The sequence below is a fragment of the Tauraco erythrolophus genome, chromosome 19, assembly GCF_009769465.1.
Source record: "Tauraco erythrolophus isolate bTauEry1 chromosome 19, bTauEry1.pri, whole genome shotgun sequence".
Lineage (NCBI taxonomy): Eukaryota > Metazoa > Chordata > Aves > Musophagiformes > Musophagidae > Tauraco > Tauraco erythrolophus.
The window spans coordinates 16,119,364-16,140,943 of record NC_141483.1 but is presented as its reverse complement, the minus strand read 5'-3'; the positions used below and the strand labels follow the sequence as shown (position 1 = coordinate 16,140,943).

At 48.0% G+C, this 21,580-nt stretch overlaps 1 protein-coding gene across 2 annotated transcripts in view; it reads left to right on the top strand.

Moving 5' to 3' along the window:
• Window positions 1-9,018: 9,018 nt before the first annotated feature.
• Window positions 9,019-21,580, top strand: part of PITPNB (phosphatidylinositol transfer protein beta) — a 30,147-nt gene continuing 17,585 nt past the window's right edge. For both annotated transcript variants that reach the window (XM_086623526.1, XM_086623527.1), the window contains exons 1-7: window positions 9,019-9,051; window positions 11,331-11,361; window positions 12,246-12,391; window positions 14,236-14,327; window positions 14,919-14,926; window positions 16,082-16,156; window positions 17,318-17,401. In XM_086623526.1, coding sequence (XP_086479652.1) covers window positions 9,032-9,051; window positions 11,331-11,361; window positions 12,246-12,391; window positions 14,236-14,327; window positions 14,919-14,926; window positions 16,082-16,156; window positions 17,318-17,401 — 456 coding nt within the window. In that variant the 5' untranslated portion in view covers window positions 9,019-9,031. The remainder of the gene's footprint in view (window positions 9,052-11,330; window positions 11,362-12,245; window positions 12,392-14,235; window positions 14,328-14,918; window positions 14,927-16,081; window positions 16,157-17,317; window positions 17,402-21,580) is intronic.

Here is a 21,580-nt window from a genome sequence, read left to right as displayed (position 1 = left end):
TCCGGGGTGATGTGTAAAAGTGAGCTTTCCTGGGCTAGATGGCGTTTAGGTGTTAGGGATCAAGTTGGAGATGACTTTTTTAAGCAGCTGTTGAATGCAGCGATGTCATCGGAGTCCGAATGGTAATTTACGTGCACTGAAAACCGTGGGCGTGCGGTAGCGTTAACTCAGCCCCGCGCTGCGCACTGAGATCCGAGCAAGGCGTTTCACAGGCCGTGTGCTGTCAGTCGGAGCACTGGATCACCGAGGCTTCGGGTTTCTATTCTGCAGTCCCGAAATTCACTGAGTGACTGAAGGCTGATCACTTCACCTCTCTGTGCCTCTTCTTCCCTTTCTATCTAAATGGGGATAGTAATACTGACCTACCTACCTCGCAGAGGTGTTGTGAGGCTTGATTCATTAGGCCCTGAGTTTTAGCTGGATCTTAAGTCAACTTCCAGTCTTGCAACTGACTACCTGAATGGTGAGTGCAGTCAGCTCTGTAAACGTGTTAGGGGCACATCGCTGATGCCGATCATTGTTGCACTTGTCATGTCTGGATGCTCTCCTCGAAAACATGAATCGGATCATTTGCGACTAATTTCTTAGAGATCTTGGAGGAAAAGCATCATAGCAGGATGGAGGATTAAATTCCGATTCTGGAGTATAAAATTACTTAGGCTCCACTTACTCATGGTGCATATATCAGCTGCTTGCTTTGAGTATATTCTAGAAACCACTGGTTTTGGGAGAATGTTTTCCTTTTTACCATCACAAGAAATTAACACAAGCACTAAAGGCAAAGGATAAAGGGCTGTGTCGTTACAGTCGGCTAACAAGGGAGGAATGATCACAAAAGCTTCAGTGCAGAAAGACAAGAAGAGTAGTTACTCATCTACTCGTATTATGCAATGTAGCAAAACAGTTCAGTAAATCTGTTCAACTCATATGATGCAAGTTATTTGTCTGTACATTACATCTTCCTGTGATGGTTTGGTGCTAGATACCATCTTCTCGTCATTTGGCAGGAAAAACGAGAATAGTGGGCCAAAAGGAGTCAGTGCAGCGTCTACCAGCCATGTAGACGGTGATACTGCTGATCGTGCAACTTGCTGCGGTCACAAGACTGCGGAGAGACTTCGTGTGACCTAATCTGTTTCTAACCAGCATAACTGTTTTAAAACGACATCCCAGGAACATCCAGGATGGAAGTGGGCAGCTTTTTGTTTATAGCAACAGCAAATACTCCCTGTAGTGCTGCATAACATGCCAGAAATAAGCCTCTTTACTTGTAGTTTACTTCCGTAACTAAAGGATCTTTTAATCTGTAGAAATTATATATTGCCATTTTGGTACAACCCGTTTTCATGCTGCCAGTAGGTTTCGTACTGGCTTAAAGTTTTCAGAAAGAGCTAAATTGGGGGGGAGTAGGGATGGGGGGTGGGGGTTCTTCTGTTACTGTTCTTTTAAGGGGGGAGCGTTAGAAACATGGAAGGGTTGAGATGTAGAGGAAGTTCAGTATTTGGGAAATTGGTGTTGTATAAATATGGAAGGTGAGTGTCACTAGAAAAGTCTTTTGGGAAATGTGTTCCCATTGACTTGACACAGGGCACTTCCACTGGCTTAATGAGAGCCATGAAGATGCATGCTGGTTCATGGCTGGGAGATGCTTCACACACCTTGTGCCTCACTCCACCCCTCGAATGAGAAACATCCCCTTTGTGAGGAAGAAATTTTATTCAGGTTTGCCCAAGATGTGGAGAAATTCAGGAAATGAACGTACCATGTTCTCCGTTTGATATTAGAATTCCTTCTGTGGAGTTTAAATGCGTTTGTCGTTGTTGTATTTGTGCATGGTGCAAGTGACAACACTGCTTGATACAGTGAGCAATAAGGATTAGGTATTATCCACTTTCACACTAAACCTGCCACGTGCAACCATTCCCCAAGGCCACAGAATGTATTTTACTTCGGTTTTGCCCAGTACGTTTTACTGTGTCAGATTACAGATTTGTTTATTGACTGTCTTTAGCTCCAGCTCGGTGGGAACAGTAAACAATCTCTCGGATCAAAATCCAGTTTAGTTTGATTTTATTGGTTAGCCCGTACTCTGACCTGATACTGATTTTCCTTCTTTTTAATCATTCCTTACATAAACAAGGAAAAAGCACTGAAGGGGTGCTACACCCACCTATATCACTCCAGGCCGTATTTCCTTTCGTGAGGTCAGACTCGTTCTGTGAACATCTCTCTCAAGTCGCAGAATGGATCCAGGTGCACAGAAATGTCTGTGGATCTGTTAAACACTGGTAGTTTCAGGCTGGGTGGTGGTAATGGGTTTGAGCAGTTTCGGGTTCATTGCATTGCCGTGCTGGCCAGGAAGGCTGCAAATGTATGTGGAAAACTTGGCCCCTCGGTTGCAGAACTCCTTCAAGAGAGCATTGAAGATGGTGACTCAGAGAGGACTGTCAGCAAAGACTCTTCCAAGCAGCAGCCCGTTAGCACTTGCTCTCCTTGTGTATGCAGTGTTAGCCATGTTTGGCCTATATGGACTTCCTTTGTAAATTAAAACTGTTTCCAGACAGCATTAAACTTTTTATATTATGAAGTTTACCATGTAAAAAGATTTTCATATTTTTATTGAAATTGCTAAGGCATTTGGCCTTCCCTCTTTGTGATTTCAGTGTCTATTAAAGCATGAGTTCTCTCAATACTTCAGTCTCTTGGTCCAGGATGATGTTGGGAAAGAACTTGTTAGCATGCTGCTCTCAGTCCTGACACGCGGCCGGTCGCTGGTCTGTCCCTCCAGCCTGCTTCCGAGCAGCAAAGAGCTCGTGTAAATCTGTGTTCAGTGGCTACCGAATTATGAAGTACGACTAACGTACGGCGGCCATCTTCAGCTTCCCCTGTGGAAGTGAGAGGTCGTTGAGAACTTCCTCCTCTTTTTGTGGCAGAATGTAGTGTTCCTGTTACAAATAATGATTGGAAATGGCTTTTCCTTCTCCTAGCACGTGGTGGGAGTGTCAGTATTTGCTCACTGTCTGTCTTCTGTAGTTGGCAGCAAAAGGACATGTAGGGTTGGAAGGAGCTTCAAGGATCACCGAGTCCCATCCCTCCACTGTAGAAGAGCCAAGTGCTGAAGGTATGATGTATTTTCCCTGTACCGATGCCAGCTGGAACCTGTCGACTTAAATCTTCTTTCTGCCCCCATGTGAAAGGTGCCCTTGTGCTTAGAGGAAGTGTTGGTGACCAGATCAAACTAAACAGAATTTGACTTTTTTTTATGGTCTCTGAAGTTTCCGTGGACACCGGTTTCCCAGTTGTGCAAAGGCAGCCTCTGGCCATGTTGACAGAACACGCAGAACATCCTCAGTCATGACACCCCCGGCTCTTACTGGCCTGCAGTCTCGACCCTCCACATCTCTGACCTGCTGAGAACGGGGTGGGCTGAACCATGTACAACACTGCGGCCTTCCTGGCCTGCGCTCTTCCGTAAGGGACCTTTCCTGCCGCACGCCTGAAGGAGCTGCTGCCCTGTATTGGAAGGCGTGGGTGGTGCGAAGGTTTTACAGGTGGCAGCCTCAGCTTAGTGGTGCCCGTACGATCACCTGCAGCCTCGTGACGCACCCGGTGCCCCCAGGTCGGCAGGCGGCTGGTGCCGGTGCCTTTGCTGCTTCTGTTACTGAGATAGTGCCACCGTGTCGCGGGGACGCGGGAGTCCCTTCCGTTCGGCGTCGTGCTTCTGGAGCAGCAGGCGTGGGACGGCGTCAGTGCAGCGAAAGCAAGAGGAGAATTGTCTTAAAACCTGACCTTGCACGTTTTTGCATCGAATGCTTAATATACAGGGGGTGTGTGTCGGGCGCAGGCTGCAGCGTGCTGTGTGTCCATGCGCACGTTCGTGCTGTGGATTGATGCTCGCTACCGGTAGCGTGTGCTGCACGTGCCCTTCCCTCATGCCGGTGCACAGAGCGCCGTGCCGCCCTTCTCATCTCGGCTCCCGCGGGGGCGGCTGCTGCTCTCCCTGCGGACGGCCGTGGACTTCCGTGCAAACGCTCCAGCTCTGGTTCTGTTGTATTACTCTCCCCAGGTGGCCTGGCTTTCTCCTTATTTTTTTATGTACTCTCCAAAGAGAAGAACGTACTTTTTTATCCCTGTCAGAAAGAGTACCAGTTGTCGTCTTTCACAGGATGACATCACTTGCATGTGATTTCACTCTAAATGGCTGTGGCTGGCATTTCAGTGGACTCCAAGAAAGCCATTCCACAGGGAACCACAGCAATTGCCACTTGTACAAACCAGGAGCGTACAGGGGATTGTGTTCTCCATAGCAAGTCTCTCCCACGTCCTCTCCTGAGAAGCCCTTGGAGAGGAACGTTTGTTTTCCAGCAGCTGGCAGCAATCTCTGAGAAGTATCCATCACAAACATCTTTCCTGCTCTTGGACAGTCCTCAGACTTGCAGTGCCTTGTGGCTGAGAGCACGCTGGCGGAGGAGCACGTGTTGCCGCGCGTGGCCCAAACATGCAGGTACACCTGAAAGGTTCTTGGAGGTGCAAGGGGAAAAAGGCCAACTCGGGATTAGGTGTGTGGGCACCCGCTGCTCTGCACTGGAGCAGGCAAATCAGGTGGGAGAACTCCATTTGCTTGGAAATGTCAGAGCTGGGGCATACTGACCTCACCTCCAGTGTTCCTGAGTCAGCAATATGACCTGTGTGCTGAAGTGCACAACTTCAGTCTTTCAGTATAAAAGAGAAAGTATTTAAATATTAAAAAACATGTTTCCATTTTCAGTTCATTATATGGAAATGCTTGCAACAGTCACAAATCCCTCTTCTGTCACAGAGGAGGAATAGGGCCCTGGGAGCTCCAAGGGAGGAGTAGTTTTGTTTCAGACCCAGTGATGCCTCCTGCCTTGGCAGCACAGCGCTGCAGCTTCTGCCTTCTCACCCCCCCGCTGGGTGCAGCTCATTGTGCTGCTGCGACGGGTGTGAAGGTGTCGGAGCAAGAGCAAAGGCTGCACTGCAGCACAGTGCTGGAGACTAGAAGAGGGTCAAAGGAACTTCAGAAGCGGGCATGTTCCTGAGGTCTCCTAAAAGTCATGCACAGACTGAGAGCAGTCTCCTAACGCCTCTACACAGACATGAAGTTAGGGACAGCATGGACCTGCCCAGGGACCCAGCTGGTGGTGTGACGGACCGTGGCCCTGGTCCCCTTGCAGAGCTCCTGAAACTGTGTTCTCGTGTTTAGTGCCACCACGCCGCTTCCCGTGCACGCAGACCTGCGTTCGGGCAGGTCAGCCTCTGACAAAAGCCGAGAGCCGCTGCTGTGCAGCTGTGCTGGCAATACTAGCTCCCGACACAGGGCAAGCCTGGGCTAGAGGGCTCCCGTGAAGAGCAGCTTGCTGGGAAAGCGTCCCCTCCACAAGCAGAGGCTGTGGGGAAACTGCATGGGCTGGTCTGAAGTGGTTTGTCTGTACGCGGGGTCTGGAATCAGCAGGATGCAGCTACTCGGGCGATACTATCGTGTGTGGCATAATCTAGATGTAAACAAAGAGAATAAGGGTTTGGGGCAGAGCAGACGTTGCAGCTGGCTGAGTAAACAAGAGACAAATGTTGTCCATATGGGGAAGGAGCAGCAGCAGGGGACTGCACTCAGCCAGGATTTTGAAAAACCAAATAAAGGAAAATACTGAATGCTTGAGAATTTTGGGAAGCAGACACTTAAAGCCCCACCACTGTGCCCTGGCACAGCCCTTTGTAATTTCTTTGCCTCGTAGACTAAGCCAGTGCAGGCGTAAGTCTGAGCAGCAGTTTCCATAGCATCCGTCTTTCACACTGCAAGAGACTCGATTGAGAATGTTTTCATAGGCAGAGCCTGTTGAGGATTTTCTTTAAAGCCATTTAAAACCTGTGGGAGGGTCGTTTGGCAACATTTAATTTTCCTATCTGTGAATTTCTGCTCTCCTTTACTCGAGTTGATGTGTAAATGCATCATTCTTTCTAGCTGCTGGCAAACAGAACTTGGGGAAGATGGATTCTCAAGTGTGAGCCTGGAAGTAGGGTCAGTAGTCGCGTCTGGGGAAAGGGATGCAATTCGGAACCGTGGGAACACGGCCTTGTGCTGAGACTGGCGCTCAAAGCCGAGACTGCAGTTCAACAAGGTGAGACAATCTGCCTTAGCCAGTTCTGGACACCAACAATTACCCCTCAGAAGAACTAAAATGCAGTGGCTACCCCTAAATTAAAGCTGTGCAGTGAAGCTTCTGACGAGTTGAGCTCTGACCCAAGCGTCCGTTTAAAGCGACACCTCTCCCTCGTCAGCAGTAGGGCAGCGCTAGTCCCACGGAAAGTCGGCAAGTGCGAATGCTGTGAACTGTTCCACAGCCAGACAAGTTTCCATTTCTTGAGGAGAAATCATTTCCCTTCCACAGTGCCAAACTGCAGAGTCTGACCCTGCTCTTTGTCAGATCTTAAAATGTTGGAGGTTTTTTTTCTTTCCAGTTTCCCTAGTCTCACGTTTGTGTGAGCGTTCCAGAGTAAAGCAAAAGTGGGTAGTCTGCGTAGCTATGATGGAAAACCTGAAAAAAAATGAAAGCTAATGCTCAGAAATTAGCAAATAAATATGTTTAGAATACATTATTTTAAGTAAATCCTGTAGTTTTACCCGAATTACAGTTTTTCAGCACCTCAAGATGGAAATATCATTACCCAGCTGCTTTATTCTTAGGGTGTAATTTTGCCCCAGGATAAACTTTAATCACTGTGGAAACAACAATAAAGCCAAATACAACATACAGAAGCAACTTGGGGAAATTTGACCCGTGTTTTCCTTCCTACACCCTGTGTTGAAGAGCCAGGTATATCCCAGAGGTTCAGCAGTGGCTTTGAGAGTAAGCAGGGCTGGATCCTCCTTCCAGGGATGAGGAGGTCTCTCTGCAAGACATAGACCCGGATTCTCTTAATTCTGCTGCGCTCCAGCTATGAACAGCCACGTTATAACCAGTTTTTATTATTTGCTTCTCATTCCAGGTCTGTAAGCTTCACCATTTGTGTATATTTATAAAAAAACTTCCAGCTGGTTTCTCTTCATCCCTCACTGGCTCCTGTGTTGTCCTCTCTGTCTCCATGTTCCTGTTTCACTCTGGAATGCAGCGTGCAAGTCTGTGACACTCCTGAGACACTCCTGCATAAAGATTTGTTGCTACTAGAGCAATCCCTGTCGGAACTCCTGGAAGCTCTGTGAATTTCCCTTTTTGGATTAATGCCTAGAGTAGGGGTTTAGTTAGCTTACTCCCCGCTAGTTCTTCTCGTGCCCCCCACTCCGCCGTTTGATTGTTGTATTAACAGAAATGTGTTGGATAAAAAAGAGCTGGGAGATTTGATGCTCTCTCACCCTGCAGTGAAGGTGTGTCCCACCCCTCCGGGAGCCCCCCAGCCGGGCGTCTCAGTAAGTCCCATCTCCTGCCACTGCCGTAAATCGAACAGTGTCAGTTGCCCAGTGCAGGGGGGCCTGGCACCAGCACCCTCTGAGGTATGAAGGCAATTCCCCTCCCCAAGGACTAGTGTTCCAGGTTCTTTACAGGCTTGAGGAGCTTCACTGGGTGTTCCACTCTCGGGGCTCCTTTCAGCCTTCTTTCAGTCCCTCTGGTGTCTAAGACTTGTCGGCTCTTTTATTTTCTTTGGTTTTAGTAAAAGCTGATGGTCTAACGTCACCTGCAGGTCTGTGGGACCGGAGGGTGCAGGAGGGTCTGACCCAGTAATGGCTGAGTCCGGCTCTTCCTGGTGTGTACGTCGGCTCCTTGGTTCATTTCTGGTGGCGGCGATACCTGTGAATGGGGATAGAGGAAATTCCCTCACAAGAGGGCAGCGTTGGACCCGGGAATCGTGGCTCCGTGTGTTAATGGCACGGTGACACTGTGTTTCCCACTGTTTCCCACTGCATTTCCCGCTGTGTTTCCCACTGAATTTCCCGCTGTGTTTCCCACTGCCTTTCCCGCTGTTTCCCGCTGTGTTTGTTTCCCACTGTTTCCCACTGCACTGCGGGGCGCTGGCAGCGATGCTGCCGATGTGTGCTGTGTTGGTTCGTGTGGCAAAACGGGCAGCCCAGCGGTGAGGGACCCGCGATCCGCAGGAGCAGGACTGTGCCTGACCCACATCGCACAAGGACATTTCAGGTTTCCTCACACCCGCCGCCTCCCCCAAGAAAACGATCCGGTAGCGGCGCTGGCGAAGTGCCGGCGGCGGCGTTCAAAGCGGAGCAGATGCACGTGGCGCCTGTGAACGGGGCCGCACGGGGTGGGGGGGTGGCGGGTACCGGGTGCGGTGCCCCTCGCTGCCCTCAAGTCTCCCTTTTCCAGCGCTCCCGCTGGGCGGGGGGCGAGTAACCGTTCGATTCCCGTTCCCGCGTGCTGGGCGGCCGTGCCGGGAGCAGCGTCCTTGGCCGGCCCGCGCGGGCGGCGCACCGACTGCCGCTGCGCGTCACTGCACGGCGTCTGGGAAAGCCGCCGGTTCCCCTCGGCGCGCCGCTCGCGGGGGCCGCAGGTAACGGCTCCCGGCCGGTGTGACCAGCCGGTTCGTTACACGGGGCCGCAGGCGGCTCCGGAAGCGCAGAGCGCGCGCGGCAATCCCGTTAAGCCGCTCCGGCCCGCACACCGGGGCGCGGCACCCGCACGGCCCGGCCCGGCCCGGCCCGCCCCTCGGCTTCCCCAGGGCGGGCGCGTCCGGCGCGGACACCGGCCCCGCCGCGCGCTGCGCCGCGGGGCGCGCCGAGTGATGACGTCGCGGCAGCGGCACGGAGCCGGGCTGGCGGCGCGCCCTGATTGGCTGCCTGTGGATGAGGTGGGGGCGCTCGCGGGACCTGCGCGCCCTCCGATTGGTGGCGGCCGGCGCAGGCGCGCCGCATGCCGGGGCGCGCCGAGGTCAGGAGCGGGCGCGGGGCCGCACGGCGCGGCGGGATTGGGCGGGGCGCGGGGGCGGGGCGCGCCCCGGAAGCGCGCGGGGCAGCATGGGCAGGCGGTGCCGGGCGCGCGTGCGCAGTGCGGGGCCACGAGCGAAGATGGTGCTGATCAAGGAATTGTGAGTCGCGCCGGCCGCTCCCGCCGCTCCCGCCCCCCCGCGCTCCGCCGCGCGCCCGCCTTGCGGCCGAGCCCCGGCGCGGGGCCCCGCGGGGTCCGGCGCGCGCTCCCCGCGCCGCCGCGCCCGTTCGGGCCGGCACGCGCCGCTGCCGCCGCCCCGGCCCGGCCCGGCCCGGCCTTTTGCTCCGCTGCCGTGTCGCGGTTCCCGCGTCCCGCGGCGGCAGCCGAGGCGGCGCGGCCGGGAAGCGCTGCCCGCAGCCGGTGCGCTGTGCCCCGCGCCGTGAGCTCCGCGCCCCCTCGGGCCGGCGTCCTGCCCCGGCGGCGCTGCGGGAGCGCTCGAGCCGGGACACCGCGCGGCGCGGAACGGGCCCCGCGGGGCTGCGGGGGGCTCCCTGCCCTCGGGGGAGCGTCCCGCGGGGTTCGGGCCGGCGGGCGGGTCCGTGTCCCCCTCCCGCCGGTCCGGCGGTGCGTGCCCGCGCGGTGAGGGCGGTCCGTAGGGCCCCGGGAACAAGCCTGTGCGCCCCGTTCCAGACAAGCTCCCAAGGGTGCCCCGAAGAGGCACGGAACTGCGGGGAGCGGGGCGGGCTGTCCGGCAGCGTGCGGTGCAGAACGGGTGTCCCGCTGAGCTGCGGCGAGAGCCGCGCCGGCCCTCGTGGGGCAAACGGTCTGTCTGCGTTCCCTGAAAGGTGGCGGGGGGCCGTCTGCTTGTTCCAAATACCTTCTCGCCAGGTTTCTTTGCTACTCAGCTCTTTTGAATTATTGCATTGTCTGTCTGTCACTCTTAAATTCAAAAAACCCTGTTCCTTGCAACTTTCTTTTAATTCCTCACCTTTCCTTGTACCCGTGCATTTTTGGGGTTTTCCTGACTATACTTATATTTTACATGTTGTCCTGCTAAAGGCTAAAGCTGAAGTTGCCCAAAAGTCTCCTGTGCTGCTTGCAAGCCACAAACATGTCCTCTCTAGGTACTGAGTCAGCATCCGCTGGTGCCAAGACAGTTGTCTTCTGTCTCTGTTGGCCTTGCTAGCCAGCTTTAAAAACAGTTTAAGGACTTTTTTCTCGAGTAAAATGATAAATAGTGGGGCTTCTCATGGGCATTTTATTTTGACTGCCATTTGGCCATGCTGTGTTTGGATGCAAGCTCTGCTTTCAGCCTGACGCTTGCCAGCGTTTGGGGCCGATTATGTTTTTCTCAGTTTCTCTCTGAAGGTTTCACAGCTTGGATAAAACTACTTCAGTGAGGCGCATAGTAGAGTAAAATAGAAAAATCTTTATCCAACAAAGGATAGAGAAGAAGTTGCGTGGAAATCGCAAGACTGAATTTGATCCGCAGGGACGATCGTTTCCATCTTCTCAAGGTTGCTGCCTTTTCTGCTCTGCAGGGCGCTCAAACTGATGAAGTAATTTTCATAGTGGTGCCTAAAACCCACCTGTATCAAACTCTGTTCTCAAAGTGTGGGCGCAGCAGCGGGTAGTAAGAGCTGAATCAGCCACCTGTAGCTTTCCTCCGCTCCGGAGCGGCGGACAGGCTTGACCTGTATCCGTGCTTTTGGGATGACCGTGTTGTTTTGAATCGTAGTGGCCATCAGGTTGGCAGTAAAAGGAGGTAGTGCCACTCGAGGAGCAGCAGTAACGATTCGTATTGTCTTTGTTTGATGACGTGAAGCGGAACCGAAGGGTGCTGTCTGTGCCGGGCGCTGCTGCTGTGGAAAAGCAGCCCGTGCGCGCCCTGACGTTGCTGTGAGCTGCACGGCGCGTTGGGCTGGAGCGGAACCGCCTGCCTGGAACGCACTGGCTCTGCCACCGGCACACGGTGCCAGCTGCGGTGCTCTCTAAATGGGTCGCGACTGCTGGAGTTGCCACCATCCGTCCGTAGGCTCCGCGGGCCTGTGCTTTTGTCCCTTTAAATTGTGCAGGTGGGACCGTGTGCTGTGTAACACCTGGAGAAAGCTCACGCCGCACAGTTTGAACAAATTCAGCACAATACGAAGTCGTGGCAGAGCTGGAAGTAGATCCTACATTTCCTGGATCTTCTCTGCAGCTTCTAACATTCTTAACTCCCTTTTTTTTTCCTTTTATAACATATCTGTCACTGAATTTTACTGGGGTTTGTTGCATTATATCCATGCAGCCTTACTGTCACAGGGCATGTCTAAAAAGAAGACGTGAATTAACTCATTTTGACACTTCCTTCTTGAACGTCTTTGTTGCAGTTTATATGTTATCTGCAGATGAAGCCTAGTAATTAATTTTGTTTAATTTGCTCTTTTCCTCTTCCAGCCGAGTGGTTTTACCTTGCTCAGTGCAAGAGGTAAGTCTTCATCCTACCTGCCTTTGTTTCGGGGTGACGGGTGGGAAGATGTTAGTGTCTTATTTAAATCTGGCTAGCCTGGATCCAAATGTTTCCTGTGCTGTGCACCCACCAGCCTGCCACAGGTGAGTTGCCACATGTGTGAGCCACCAGTCAGGCAGAGTTAACCTCTTGCAGCTCAGTGAATTTCAAAGGAGGCAGATGCCTGCAGGCACAGAACCCTCAGTTGTTTCTGAGCTGCTTGCAAGCAAGGAAAGAAAGTTGTGCAATTCTGCACTGCAGCAGAATTTTCCTGCTGATCAAGGCATCGAGTGACTCCAAGCCTTTTCCTAAAGGCAGAGGTAGGAATTGTCTTCCAAGATCTGAAGGCAGCAATTTAACTGGCACTGAGATACTTTCAGTGAAAGCCACGGCAGGATGTCTGAACGTGCTTCTGAGGGAACGCGTTGCGGTTTCGTCTGCGGTTTGCATGGTATGGGTCCCGTGAGGGTCGGTTACAAGTGCGGATTTGGGAGGCTCGGAACTGGAAGTCAGTCATTTCAAAATCTGTGAACTAAAAATTATGTTTCTTGTATTCAATGAAGAACAACCTGTATACTTTGCTTTTAGGAGGAGAAAAATGAAGAGTGACACGTTTGGTTTGCTATACCAAAGTGTTGCAGTAACGTGAAACAAGCTGATTATAGAGCTGGTGCTTGTGAACTACGGATAAATTTTGCCAGCAGATTGCCATGCTGTCCTAAGTATTTCTTATATGGTGTATTTTACTTGCCTGATAATTTTGCTTGTACTACCAAATTTTCACTGGCAACAGGTAATATTTTTATGCATTAAAAGTTTTGGCTAACTTCAATATTGAAATTGTTCTTCTCTTGACTTTTCAGTATCAAGTTGGGCAACTTTATTCTGTGGCAGAAGCTAGCAAAAACGAAACAGGAGGTGGTGAAGGAATTCAAGTCTTGAAAAATGAGCCTTATGAAAAGGATGGCGAGAAGGGACAATATACTCACAAAATCTATCATTTAAAGAGGTGAGAAATATGCATCAGTGTTTTATGGTCGCTTGGTGTCGAGCACAGAATGTTTAGAAGTGAGGACCGCCTGCCATTGTTTACTGTTCCGGGGTACCTGTGGTTTCCTGCCTCTCTGTAATTTGCCAAATTGTGCATGAATGCTCTGGTGAGTGGGAAAACATGTAAAGTACAGTGGGTTTTAAATATGTGGGATAGAGTAGTGGAGAGCCATGCAAAATGTCCAATCTGCGAATAGGCAACTGCATTTCTAAGTAGGAAAAATTTGAATTCTTAGTATATAGCTGAAATGATGGGCTGGTGTCACAGATGCTTTGTAAGATAGCCTGAAGGACAGGAATGTAGAAGGACAGAGAAAAGGAGAATTGTTACTGCATTATAAAGAATGTTTTTATGTTATCTGGTACTTACGAAAGAGTTCTTGTTGCTTGGATGCTCTTTAAAAGCACTCTGTAAGGCATCACACAAGTTCTTGTGGTGTGGCAGGGCCATGTTTTTCTGAGAGAGAAGTAGTAGGGTAAAGAATATTTTCAGAGCGGATTAAACCTGAGTTATTTGGAAAACTGACCCACCTGGGGTCTGAACTTTTAGGGAGAAATAGTCGATGTTACTCCAGAGGGCTGCAGAACCATGAAGGTAGCCATGTGTTAGGATTTGTAATATGTTGTCAAGTTGTGAGGATTAGTATTCCAAACTTTTATAATTGAGGGAAAAAAAGCTCTGAAAAGTTGAAGAACTGAATAGGCTTACAGTTGGCTGCCTGTGGGGGAGGCACGAAAGACAACACGGGAAATAACTGCAGCACAGCGGTGCTGTTCAGAACCATCTGAATGTTTAGTGTCCCATGAAAGTCACGTGAAGGCAAACTCTCCTCAGGGCCATGCTCCATGCGGGATTGTTGCACACAAGGTATGGATTGCAATTCCTTTTGGTGGGCCTTGGGTTGGACTTTCAGATGGGCACAAACGGGAGAGGAACGAGAGGGCAGAAAGAAGTGTGGGCAGCATGACTCATGTGGAAGAGCTAAAAGAATTGTGTTTGCTTATTCTGGAAAAAGAGAAGTCCCAGATGAGTGGGACGTAAGGTTCCATCAGTTGGCTTTTTTTCTTGAATCGAAAAGGAAAAAGGACAAAAAAAAAAAATCCTTGGAGAAAAACTGAGGATGGAACACTTGGGTAGATTGCACTCTGTCTGTCTCTCACACACGTGTGTACATGTAGTTTGCTTAAACTTGCCTCAAGTACTCCCCTAGGTAATACCAAATTTTATATTGTACCAAATCTGTCGTATGAGCTTTTGTTACTTTTTTCCCAAGCATCCAGTTTTTGGCAACTGTCATGGTGACTCTGTTGGGTTAGAGAGGGCAGTTGTTAGCAGAGATGGTAATTCTGCTGCTTACGGGGAGCTGCAGTTTCCCTCCTCAGGCGTGGCTGAAGCAGCTGCGTGGCTTTGCCTCTGGGCTGCAGGGTGTCCCAGTGACAGGCTGCTCCCTGATGGACCTGTCATTTTGCTAGAGAGTTTGGACATGAGATCTCTGGGGCAGCGCTCTCCAGTTATCCATCTAACAGTTATCTTTGCCATTCTTGGAGAGGAAAGAAAGCTCAGCTTGCATCGTGATCACAGTGCTTCCAAAATTATTTCTAGCTCACTCTCAATTATTACTACCTTTCTTGTGACCAGTAACATTGTTGGAGTTCCTGCATGCTTAACTCTGGATACCTTGCACATCATAACCTTTGAAGTGCTTAGGTAGAACGTGCCTTTCTTACTAGAGTGGAAGAAATCAATAAGGAATTTCAGCTGGCAAAAATTTTGAAAATGTTATCAATATTTGTTTTTCACAGTAAAGTTCCTGGTTTTGTAAGGATGTTTGCTCCAGAAGGCTCTCTGGTGTTCCACGAGAAGGCTTGGAATGCGTATCCCTACTGTAGAACAAGTAGGTCTCCTGTTGTGTATTTTGCTGTCAGTGTTCAGTCAAGGGATGGTCTTAAATGGTTTGGGAGGAAAGAGGGTGCCATCAAGTGGAAAACGCATTTCAAATTTTAATGTTGTGTTTGTGAGGTCTCCTCTTCCAAAAAGGAGAGCTGCTTCTGAAGAGCAGCCTCAACAGACCAGTTTACTCCTTCCAACAGTCTTAGTGTCCGACGTCCTCAGGATAAATCTGAGGAGGTGGTTCTCTTAAGAACAGAACCTGTTTGAAAATAATTTAATTCTTCAGAGCCTGTTAGAATAAGGTCACTGCTTTATTTTAATACTTTAATTGCTCAAGTTCTAAGAGTGGGCTCTGTTTCTTTTGTCTTTCTGTTGAAAGTTTGAAGTATTTACAAGGAACTTCCAAGGTTAAGGCCAGCAAGTCAAAGTCTGCTGAGCTCTGCTGACTTGATGCGCACAGATGCTGTTAGACTGATTTTGAATGTTGCTTATACTGTGAAGCAATCATTGTGTGTGAGACTTTTCAGAAACTGTTGTAACTAATAACACTTTGTGTTTCCTTTCCATTTGCATTGCATGTGCTTCCCATGACCAGTTGTGACAGTGAGTATTTGAATTACTATCAGTCCTGTGTCGGGTTTTTGAAATATATTTTATCTGTTGTTACTGCTCCAGTCGACTCCGACTCTAGCAAGCTAGCTTGGCCAGGGCTCCTGGCATACAGCTCCCTGTTACCTTATTTGTCTGCACACAGCTATAATTAGAAAGAGCTATAATTTGTCAGAGAATTGCTTTCATTTTTTACATCATCTTTTATGCCTTTAATTACCATTACAGCTGCATAATGTCTGTCCTGGTAAGACGTAATGTTAAAAAAAAAAAAGCCAAATCAGAGGTTTCTACACTCTTGAATGCAGGAAGCACAGTGAAATAAAATCAATCCATAACTGTCTGAAATCCCATTTCTGTAAAGTGAAATCCTGCCCCAGTTAAAACGGATTAACTGAGAGTCTGAATGGATCGTCGTACCTGGGGGGTTGGGTTTATTTTGGTTTATTTTTTAAGATGTGTGGGAAAGGGACCATTAAGGCTTTATTTCTCTCTGTATAGACCTTGGTGACCCGTTCAAGGGAGCCGATAGGTTCAATGTTAAATTGCTTTATCTGCTCACTTGTAAACTTCATGTATATTGTCACGAGGTGCATGCAACATCAGGAGTAACAAACTGTTCAGCTTGTGCACATTTCTTCTGAAATTAGACATACAGTTTATTGGTCACTGGACCTTTATGATCGTACAGTGACATCGAATGTTCCTCAGCTAATACTCCTGCCTCTCGGAATAGTCTTGTTTATTAAAAACTTCATGCAAATGTATTTTAGCGGTTTTGTCTTGGCCGCAGTATTAATAATTTGAAAATTACTTGAACGTAGAGGTAAAGCACTTCAGGGTTGAGGAAGAGGATGGTAAACGGCAGGATTATTTCTATTTGCATGTGCAGAGTTAGAGTTGGATTTCCCAAACACGACTGGTTTTAATTTAGTACTTAATGCTGTAGCTGATACTTAATATTCAGATACTAGTTGTCTCGTTGCACCTGTTTCCCTGTCTGTGTTAAGGGGGCTGTTTCGTTTATAGTTTAAGTAGAATGTGTTGCTACTCAAGGCTTAGTAGTGACTTATACGTAAATACCATTTATCTAAACTTCAAGCAGAGAGGTGTAATCAGACTCATGCCTTTTGATTTTAATTCTTACAGAATGAGTACATGAAAGATGACTTCTTCATAAAAATTGAGACCTGGCATAAACCAGATTTGGGGACATCAGAGAACGTGAGTTGGGATTCGGGTACCAAGCGTTAGTGATATTTTCAACACTAGTCATCCAGATAAAGTAGTCTGTACCTGGTAATGGTGGGTGACTACTGCATAAAGGCAAAGCCCTTCCAGTGGTAAATGTAAAACAAGAAAAGCATTCAAATCCTTCTGAGGTGGTCCAGCTGTCTCACCTAACGAGATGTGAGAACAAGAAAAGATTTTTATTGTTTACGTTGAGGTCAATGCAGGTGCTTGATTCTCACTCCAATATTTAAATAGACTTTCAGTAAGTTCTTTTTAGTTTCGTGTTCTTTTACCTGAGACATGCTAGTGCTTCTTAGGCTGACGAGTTTGTTTGAAAAAAGGTTTCACAACAGGTTTCACAAAGCTATTGGGGTTTATCTGGCTACACTTCTGTAGAGTTACGTATTGAAGCTGCTTATTTACATTTCCCGGGCTGGCGATAGTCTCATTTTCCTCCCTAGACAGTTGATTTGGTTCACGGCTCTCTTCAGGAGATTTTTTTATTTATTGTGTCAAACATATTTATAAACCATCCATAAAGGAATAGTCGTCAGTACGCTTTCAGTGCTTGCTTTCAGTCCTTCTCCTCAGAGGAGTCTATTTCTTGGCCAGCTCTTGCCCTAACTGTAAGTTTAGGTGTGCCTGACAGACTACAGGTGTGAAGCTGATCGCATCTTCAGACCTTTATGTACCTCCATACCACACCTGCTTCATCAGGTCCCTGTGAAAGGCAGCCCTGGGATTGAGAGAACCTACTAGATTTAGTCAAGTTATTGAAACTGGCATGTTTGCACTTTGGAATTTTTGTGTCTTTCTAGATCCAAACGCTCATGCAGGTTACTGAATGAGTAATGTTTCTAATTAGAGCTTGATTTCATTAGTGCTGATGATTGTGACTGAAGAATACAGCTTAATCTTAAATCCCAAGTTTCCTGAAAAGTGAAAGCTTTGTGCTGGTTTAAAATTGGTTGGTGGGTGAATTAAACTGTAAGTGTTATTCCCTTTTAGAAAGGCAGAGGAAGAAAGGATAGGTTTTGAGAACGCTACCTCTATGAAATCCAGAAGAAATCTGTGGCACACATACGTACTGCGTAAGGTACACCACTGTGTAAGGTGACAGTGTGTAAGTCACTCCTTTTTCTTTTTTTGCAGGTGCACAATTTAGATCCAAACACATGGAAGAGTGTTGAAATTGTCCATATCGACATTGCAGATAGAACTCAAGTAGAACCAGGAGTAAGTAAATGCTCTGCTGTTGGGATATGGATGTAGTATGCAGCTAATTCCATTGGTGCTCTGTGTTGATTGTGAATAAACTAAAACGGTCTGGATTTTACCCAACAGATGAATGAAAATTGTCTTGAATAGAATCATTCATTCTAAAGTTACTTGCTTAGTAAATGCATTTATAACTTCAGGCCACCGGATTTGACTTCCGGTTGCACAACTAAGACATGAAGGGCAACAGACTTTTGACATAGGTGTATTTTTTACTTTTAATTGTAGATAAGGTAGTTGATTTGGTCAAGCAAGCATTTGTGTGCTCATATGTACGTGAAACCAAGTGCAAGAATCTATCCCAGCTGTCCTTCATGACAGCACAGTGTCTCCACCAAGCTACTCCTGTGCTTCTGCTGCTACTTCTTGGTTACAAATTCTTGAAATTAAGTTCTGTCCTTCCACACATCCTTAACTCTGGGGGTTATGGCAGTCTCAAGAGGATCAATCAGGTTTTGCCACTGAAATCTGGACCTGAGTTGTTGGGGTTTTTTATTTTTAAACTTTGTTCATCAGAGCAGTTCATCAACTGCTCATCTCTTCTGAAAGCTGCGGGATTACTTGTTCAGTTTCGTCTTTAGTGATTGCTTTGGCAAACATAAGTGTCCTGGATACACCCTGTGGTCCATCCGTAGGAGTCTGTGGTCTTTTCCCCAAGAACTTGAAGCTTAATATCTTGATATGAGAAGCAAAAATTTAGAAGGACAGATGTTATTAGTAAGAGCACATGGATACTCAGCGAGTTCGTGTGCAGAGCACAGGTACACATTTGGAAGGAGCACCTTTTCCAGGATTGTGTGGAGTCTGTGTTAGCTCACTTACACGTGTGATGGAAGTAGGTGACTAGATGAAGAAGTGAGTGTGGCAGAATTCAGTGCTAGGCATGCACGCTTTCAACTTGCCTTTTCAATAGCACTTTGCACAGAAAAGACAGTGGTACTCTGAGTGTAATTGTATCAAATTCCACTGAAATAAATACAAGAAGGAAATTCTAGTTAGGCTTTATCTGTCATACTGAGATTTTGCTGACAGGACAACAGCTAATATTTGTAACAGTTCCCGTTCTTTTCCCCTTTGTTTTCAATTTTTTGTTAACCAGCTTATAGTTATATGCTTGGGTTGGAAGGGACCGTCAAAGATCATCTTGTTCCAGCCCTTCTGCCGTGGGCAGGGACATCTTTCACTAGATCAGGTTGCTCAAAGCCCTGTCCAACCTGACATTGAACACCTCCAGGGATGGGGCATCTACAGCTTCCTTGGGCAACCTGTTCCAGTGCCTCACCACTCTCATCGTAAAAAAGTTCCTTCTTTATATCCAATCTATTCTTCATGTCTCCAGGCGGAACAACCCCAACTGTCAAACTGCCTTAGGTGTTTACGGTCCAGCCTACAAAATCAGTGTGTGATGAGGAATGCTACAATGGCTGTGGAGCGGGCAATCCTTGTATGGCTGCTGCTGAGGAAGGCCCAGTGACTTAAAACATTTGAGAGATCCGGGGGAGTCTGGACCCTATAATGTCTTTGACTTGTTCAAAAATGCATTAGTGATCAGGATTCAGGCATCAAAAATGCCAGTCTGGTGCCCAGAGCACTCCCGAAAGTGACCCTATGGATGTGTCCCTGGCCACCAGGGCTCTTTGAGGTGCCAGTATCTGGAGATGTGTGGAAAACAGACTGAGTGCTACAGACCTGACGTTTCACCCCAAAGTGTGTTTTCTGCTTTGCCTTGGACACTTGTGTTACTGGAAAAGGCTTGCCTGAATTGCTGAGTTTGAATAGATGCTCCGCAGTTCAACCTCCATCAGTGCTTCTTTATTCTGAAGACACAGAGGATTAAGTGTTCGACCAGGTGATTGTTACGTGGCTCTGTTACTTTCTCCCAGTCTTCAGCCTGCTTACAGAAACAGCCTTTCTTCATATTGGGATGTTATTTACTGGTTTAGAAAATAGAATAACTTGTACATGCTTTGAATTTTGCTTAATTCCTTCAGTCGTACCTGTGACTTGATGGTTTAAGTATGCCCCGTAAACTGCATAACCCTGGAACAACCTACGTGTGTACAATGGGACTTATTTCTAGCTTACTAGTGTTTTCCTGCCCTCTTTCTGTTTTCTATCCCCTATTTAAGGCTTTTTTCATCCTGTTCTGGGTGCTTATCAATCTTCATATCTTCCGGGCTGTCTTATAAAACAATCTCTTTCATGGAGACCTTTAACTTCTAGCGCATAGCACAACGCCGCAGTGCACGTCTGTGCTCATTTAACAAGGCTGATTTTATTTTTCATTTGAACCTTGGCATTCTTTCAGAGGTGATTTCAGGGAATAGTTCACCTGGTAGCTGCCCTGTAGCTACAGGACTCTTAGGAGATGGGAATGACTGAGATGTTTGTTATCGAAAGCCGTTTAGCTAAATCTGCCCGGAACAGGCAAATGCTTTTCTTGCCTATCAGTTAAGTGATTGCTTCAGTTATGAGACTTGGGAATCACACACTGGATTGGGAATATGACATACTTTGATCAACCCGATTTTGATCTCTTATTGTGCTGTGAGCAGGTATTCACAGAGCTGTGGGTCGCAGGAGAGAGGTTCTGGTATGTGTTTCCTTCCACAGTTCTCTGCTAAATAACACTGATAGTGTTCTCCTGTTAAAAAAGCTAAGGTAGTATTGAGTCGAAAAGCCAGAAATTGTGCCCACCTGCCTGGTTAGGCTTAAGCCACTGTGTGTTCAGGAAGCTTTTTTTGTGAATTTGCAGATAAGGCATCAGATTGGTGTCATTTTTGTTAGGTTCTCTAAGTTTTCTCAAAATCACTCTGTCCTGTATGTATGCTTTGAAGTTTTATACTCCTTCACGGGGTGAACTCTGAGCTACCAGGAGTACTGTTACTACTTTTAGCAGGTCTTATAAATGAGAATTGTAAAGAAGTACCCAGATTGTGGGTTTGTTGCGAGTGGTTCACAGTCTCTCTGAGTAATTCTTTGTAACAGTTTGTTGCATTCATGTGTTTATATTGAGATTTTCAGCAGAAACTGTCTATGAAACGATATTTGTGTATTTCTTTGAAGTGGTTTTGTTACAGTTTAGCCCAGCTGGCAGCTAAAGGCCACACAGCTGCTCGCACCCCATCAGAGGAAGTCCCTGCACGACTGCCGTGACAGATGGGCTCGTGATCCAGGGCCGGACGGAACTACGGATGCCGTTGCACGGGTTATCCGTCTCTTCTCTGACTGGGCGATCAGAGGCTGCCCCTCAGCTGCGCGCTCCGGACGCCGCATGCATCCCCTCCAACTCTCTTCCCCGAGGGCAGGGGACAGAGAGCGCGTGGCTGTAGATTTCGTTGCCGGCCGGGCTAAGCCACGGCAGCGTTTAGCTCCTCTGGGTGGTTGTGCTGCCGCGTAACGACGTTTTACCTCTCTAGCTTTTAAGCAGGCTTCAAGGTTTTTTAGCGGTCGTACTTGTTCCAACAGCTGCCTGATTTTCTTCCTAAGAAGGACTTGTTGCTGTCAGGAGTTAAGCTCTTGCTGCACAGATATTTTCCTTAAACTCTGCAAAGAACTGTTGTTTATTTGTACTTTGGCTCTAGTCCAGTCGTCTTGCTTGCATGCTGGTAGGGTTTGTGTTTCGCGAAGAGTTCCTACAATGCTCCCTTGTCCATCGAGACCTTAATCTAGACAGGTTTTTTTTTAACAGGATTTGGGTTAACTGAGTCCTGAAGGGTCTTGGTTCAAAGATTCTGTATGTGGTCTCTAGCATAGAAAACTTTACCATGACCCATCTATTTTCTCTGAATTTTTTTTTCACTCCCACATTTTACTTGTAGATAACGTTGGGGTGTTTCTCCCCAGTGTTTCCAAGTGTGTTTATATGTGGGTCCTAAATGCAAGAGCAAAGTTGCTTTTTACCGCTGTCCCTGGGCAGTGAGAGGTCTTCGCGTGGACTTGTGCGTCCCGGTGGTATCCAGTCAAATAATTCCACAACATAAAACAGGCAGATCAAGGTTGCACATGTAGATGAGTTTTAATGCCAAAACAAAGACTGCGTATGTAAGTGAAGTTCTTACCGTAGCAAGTTTGCTGATCGTTGTGTATTTGAAAATTTGCATCCTACAGTGCATTTCTGGAAGCTCGTGTGGTGTA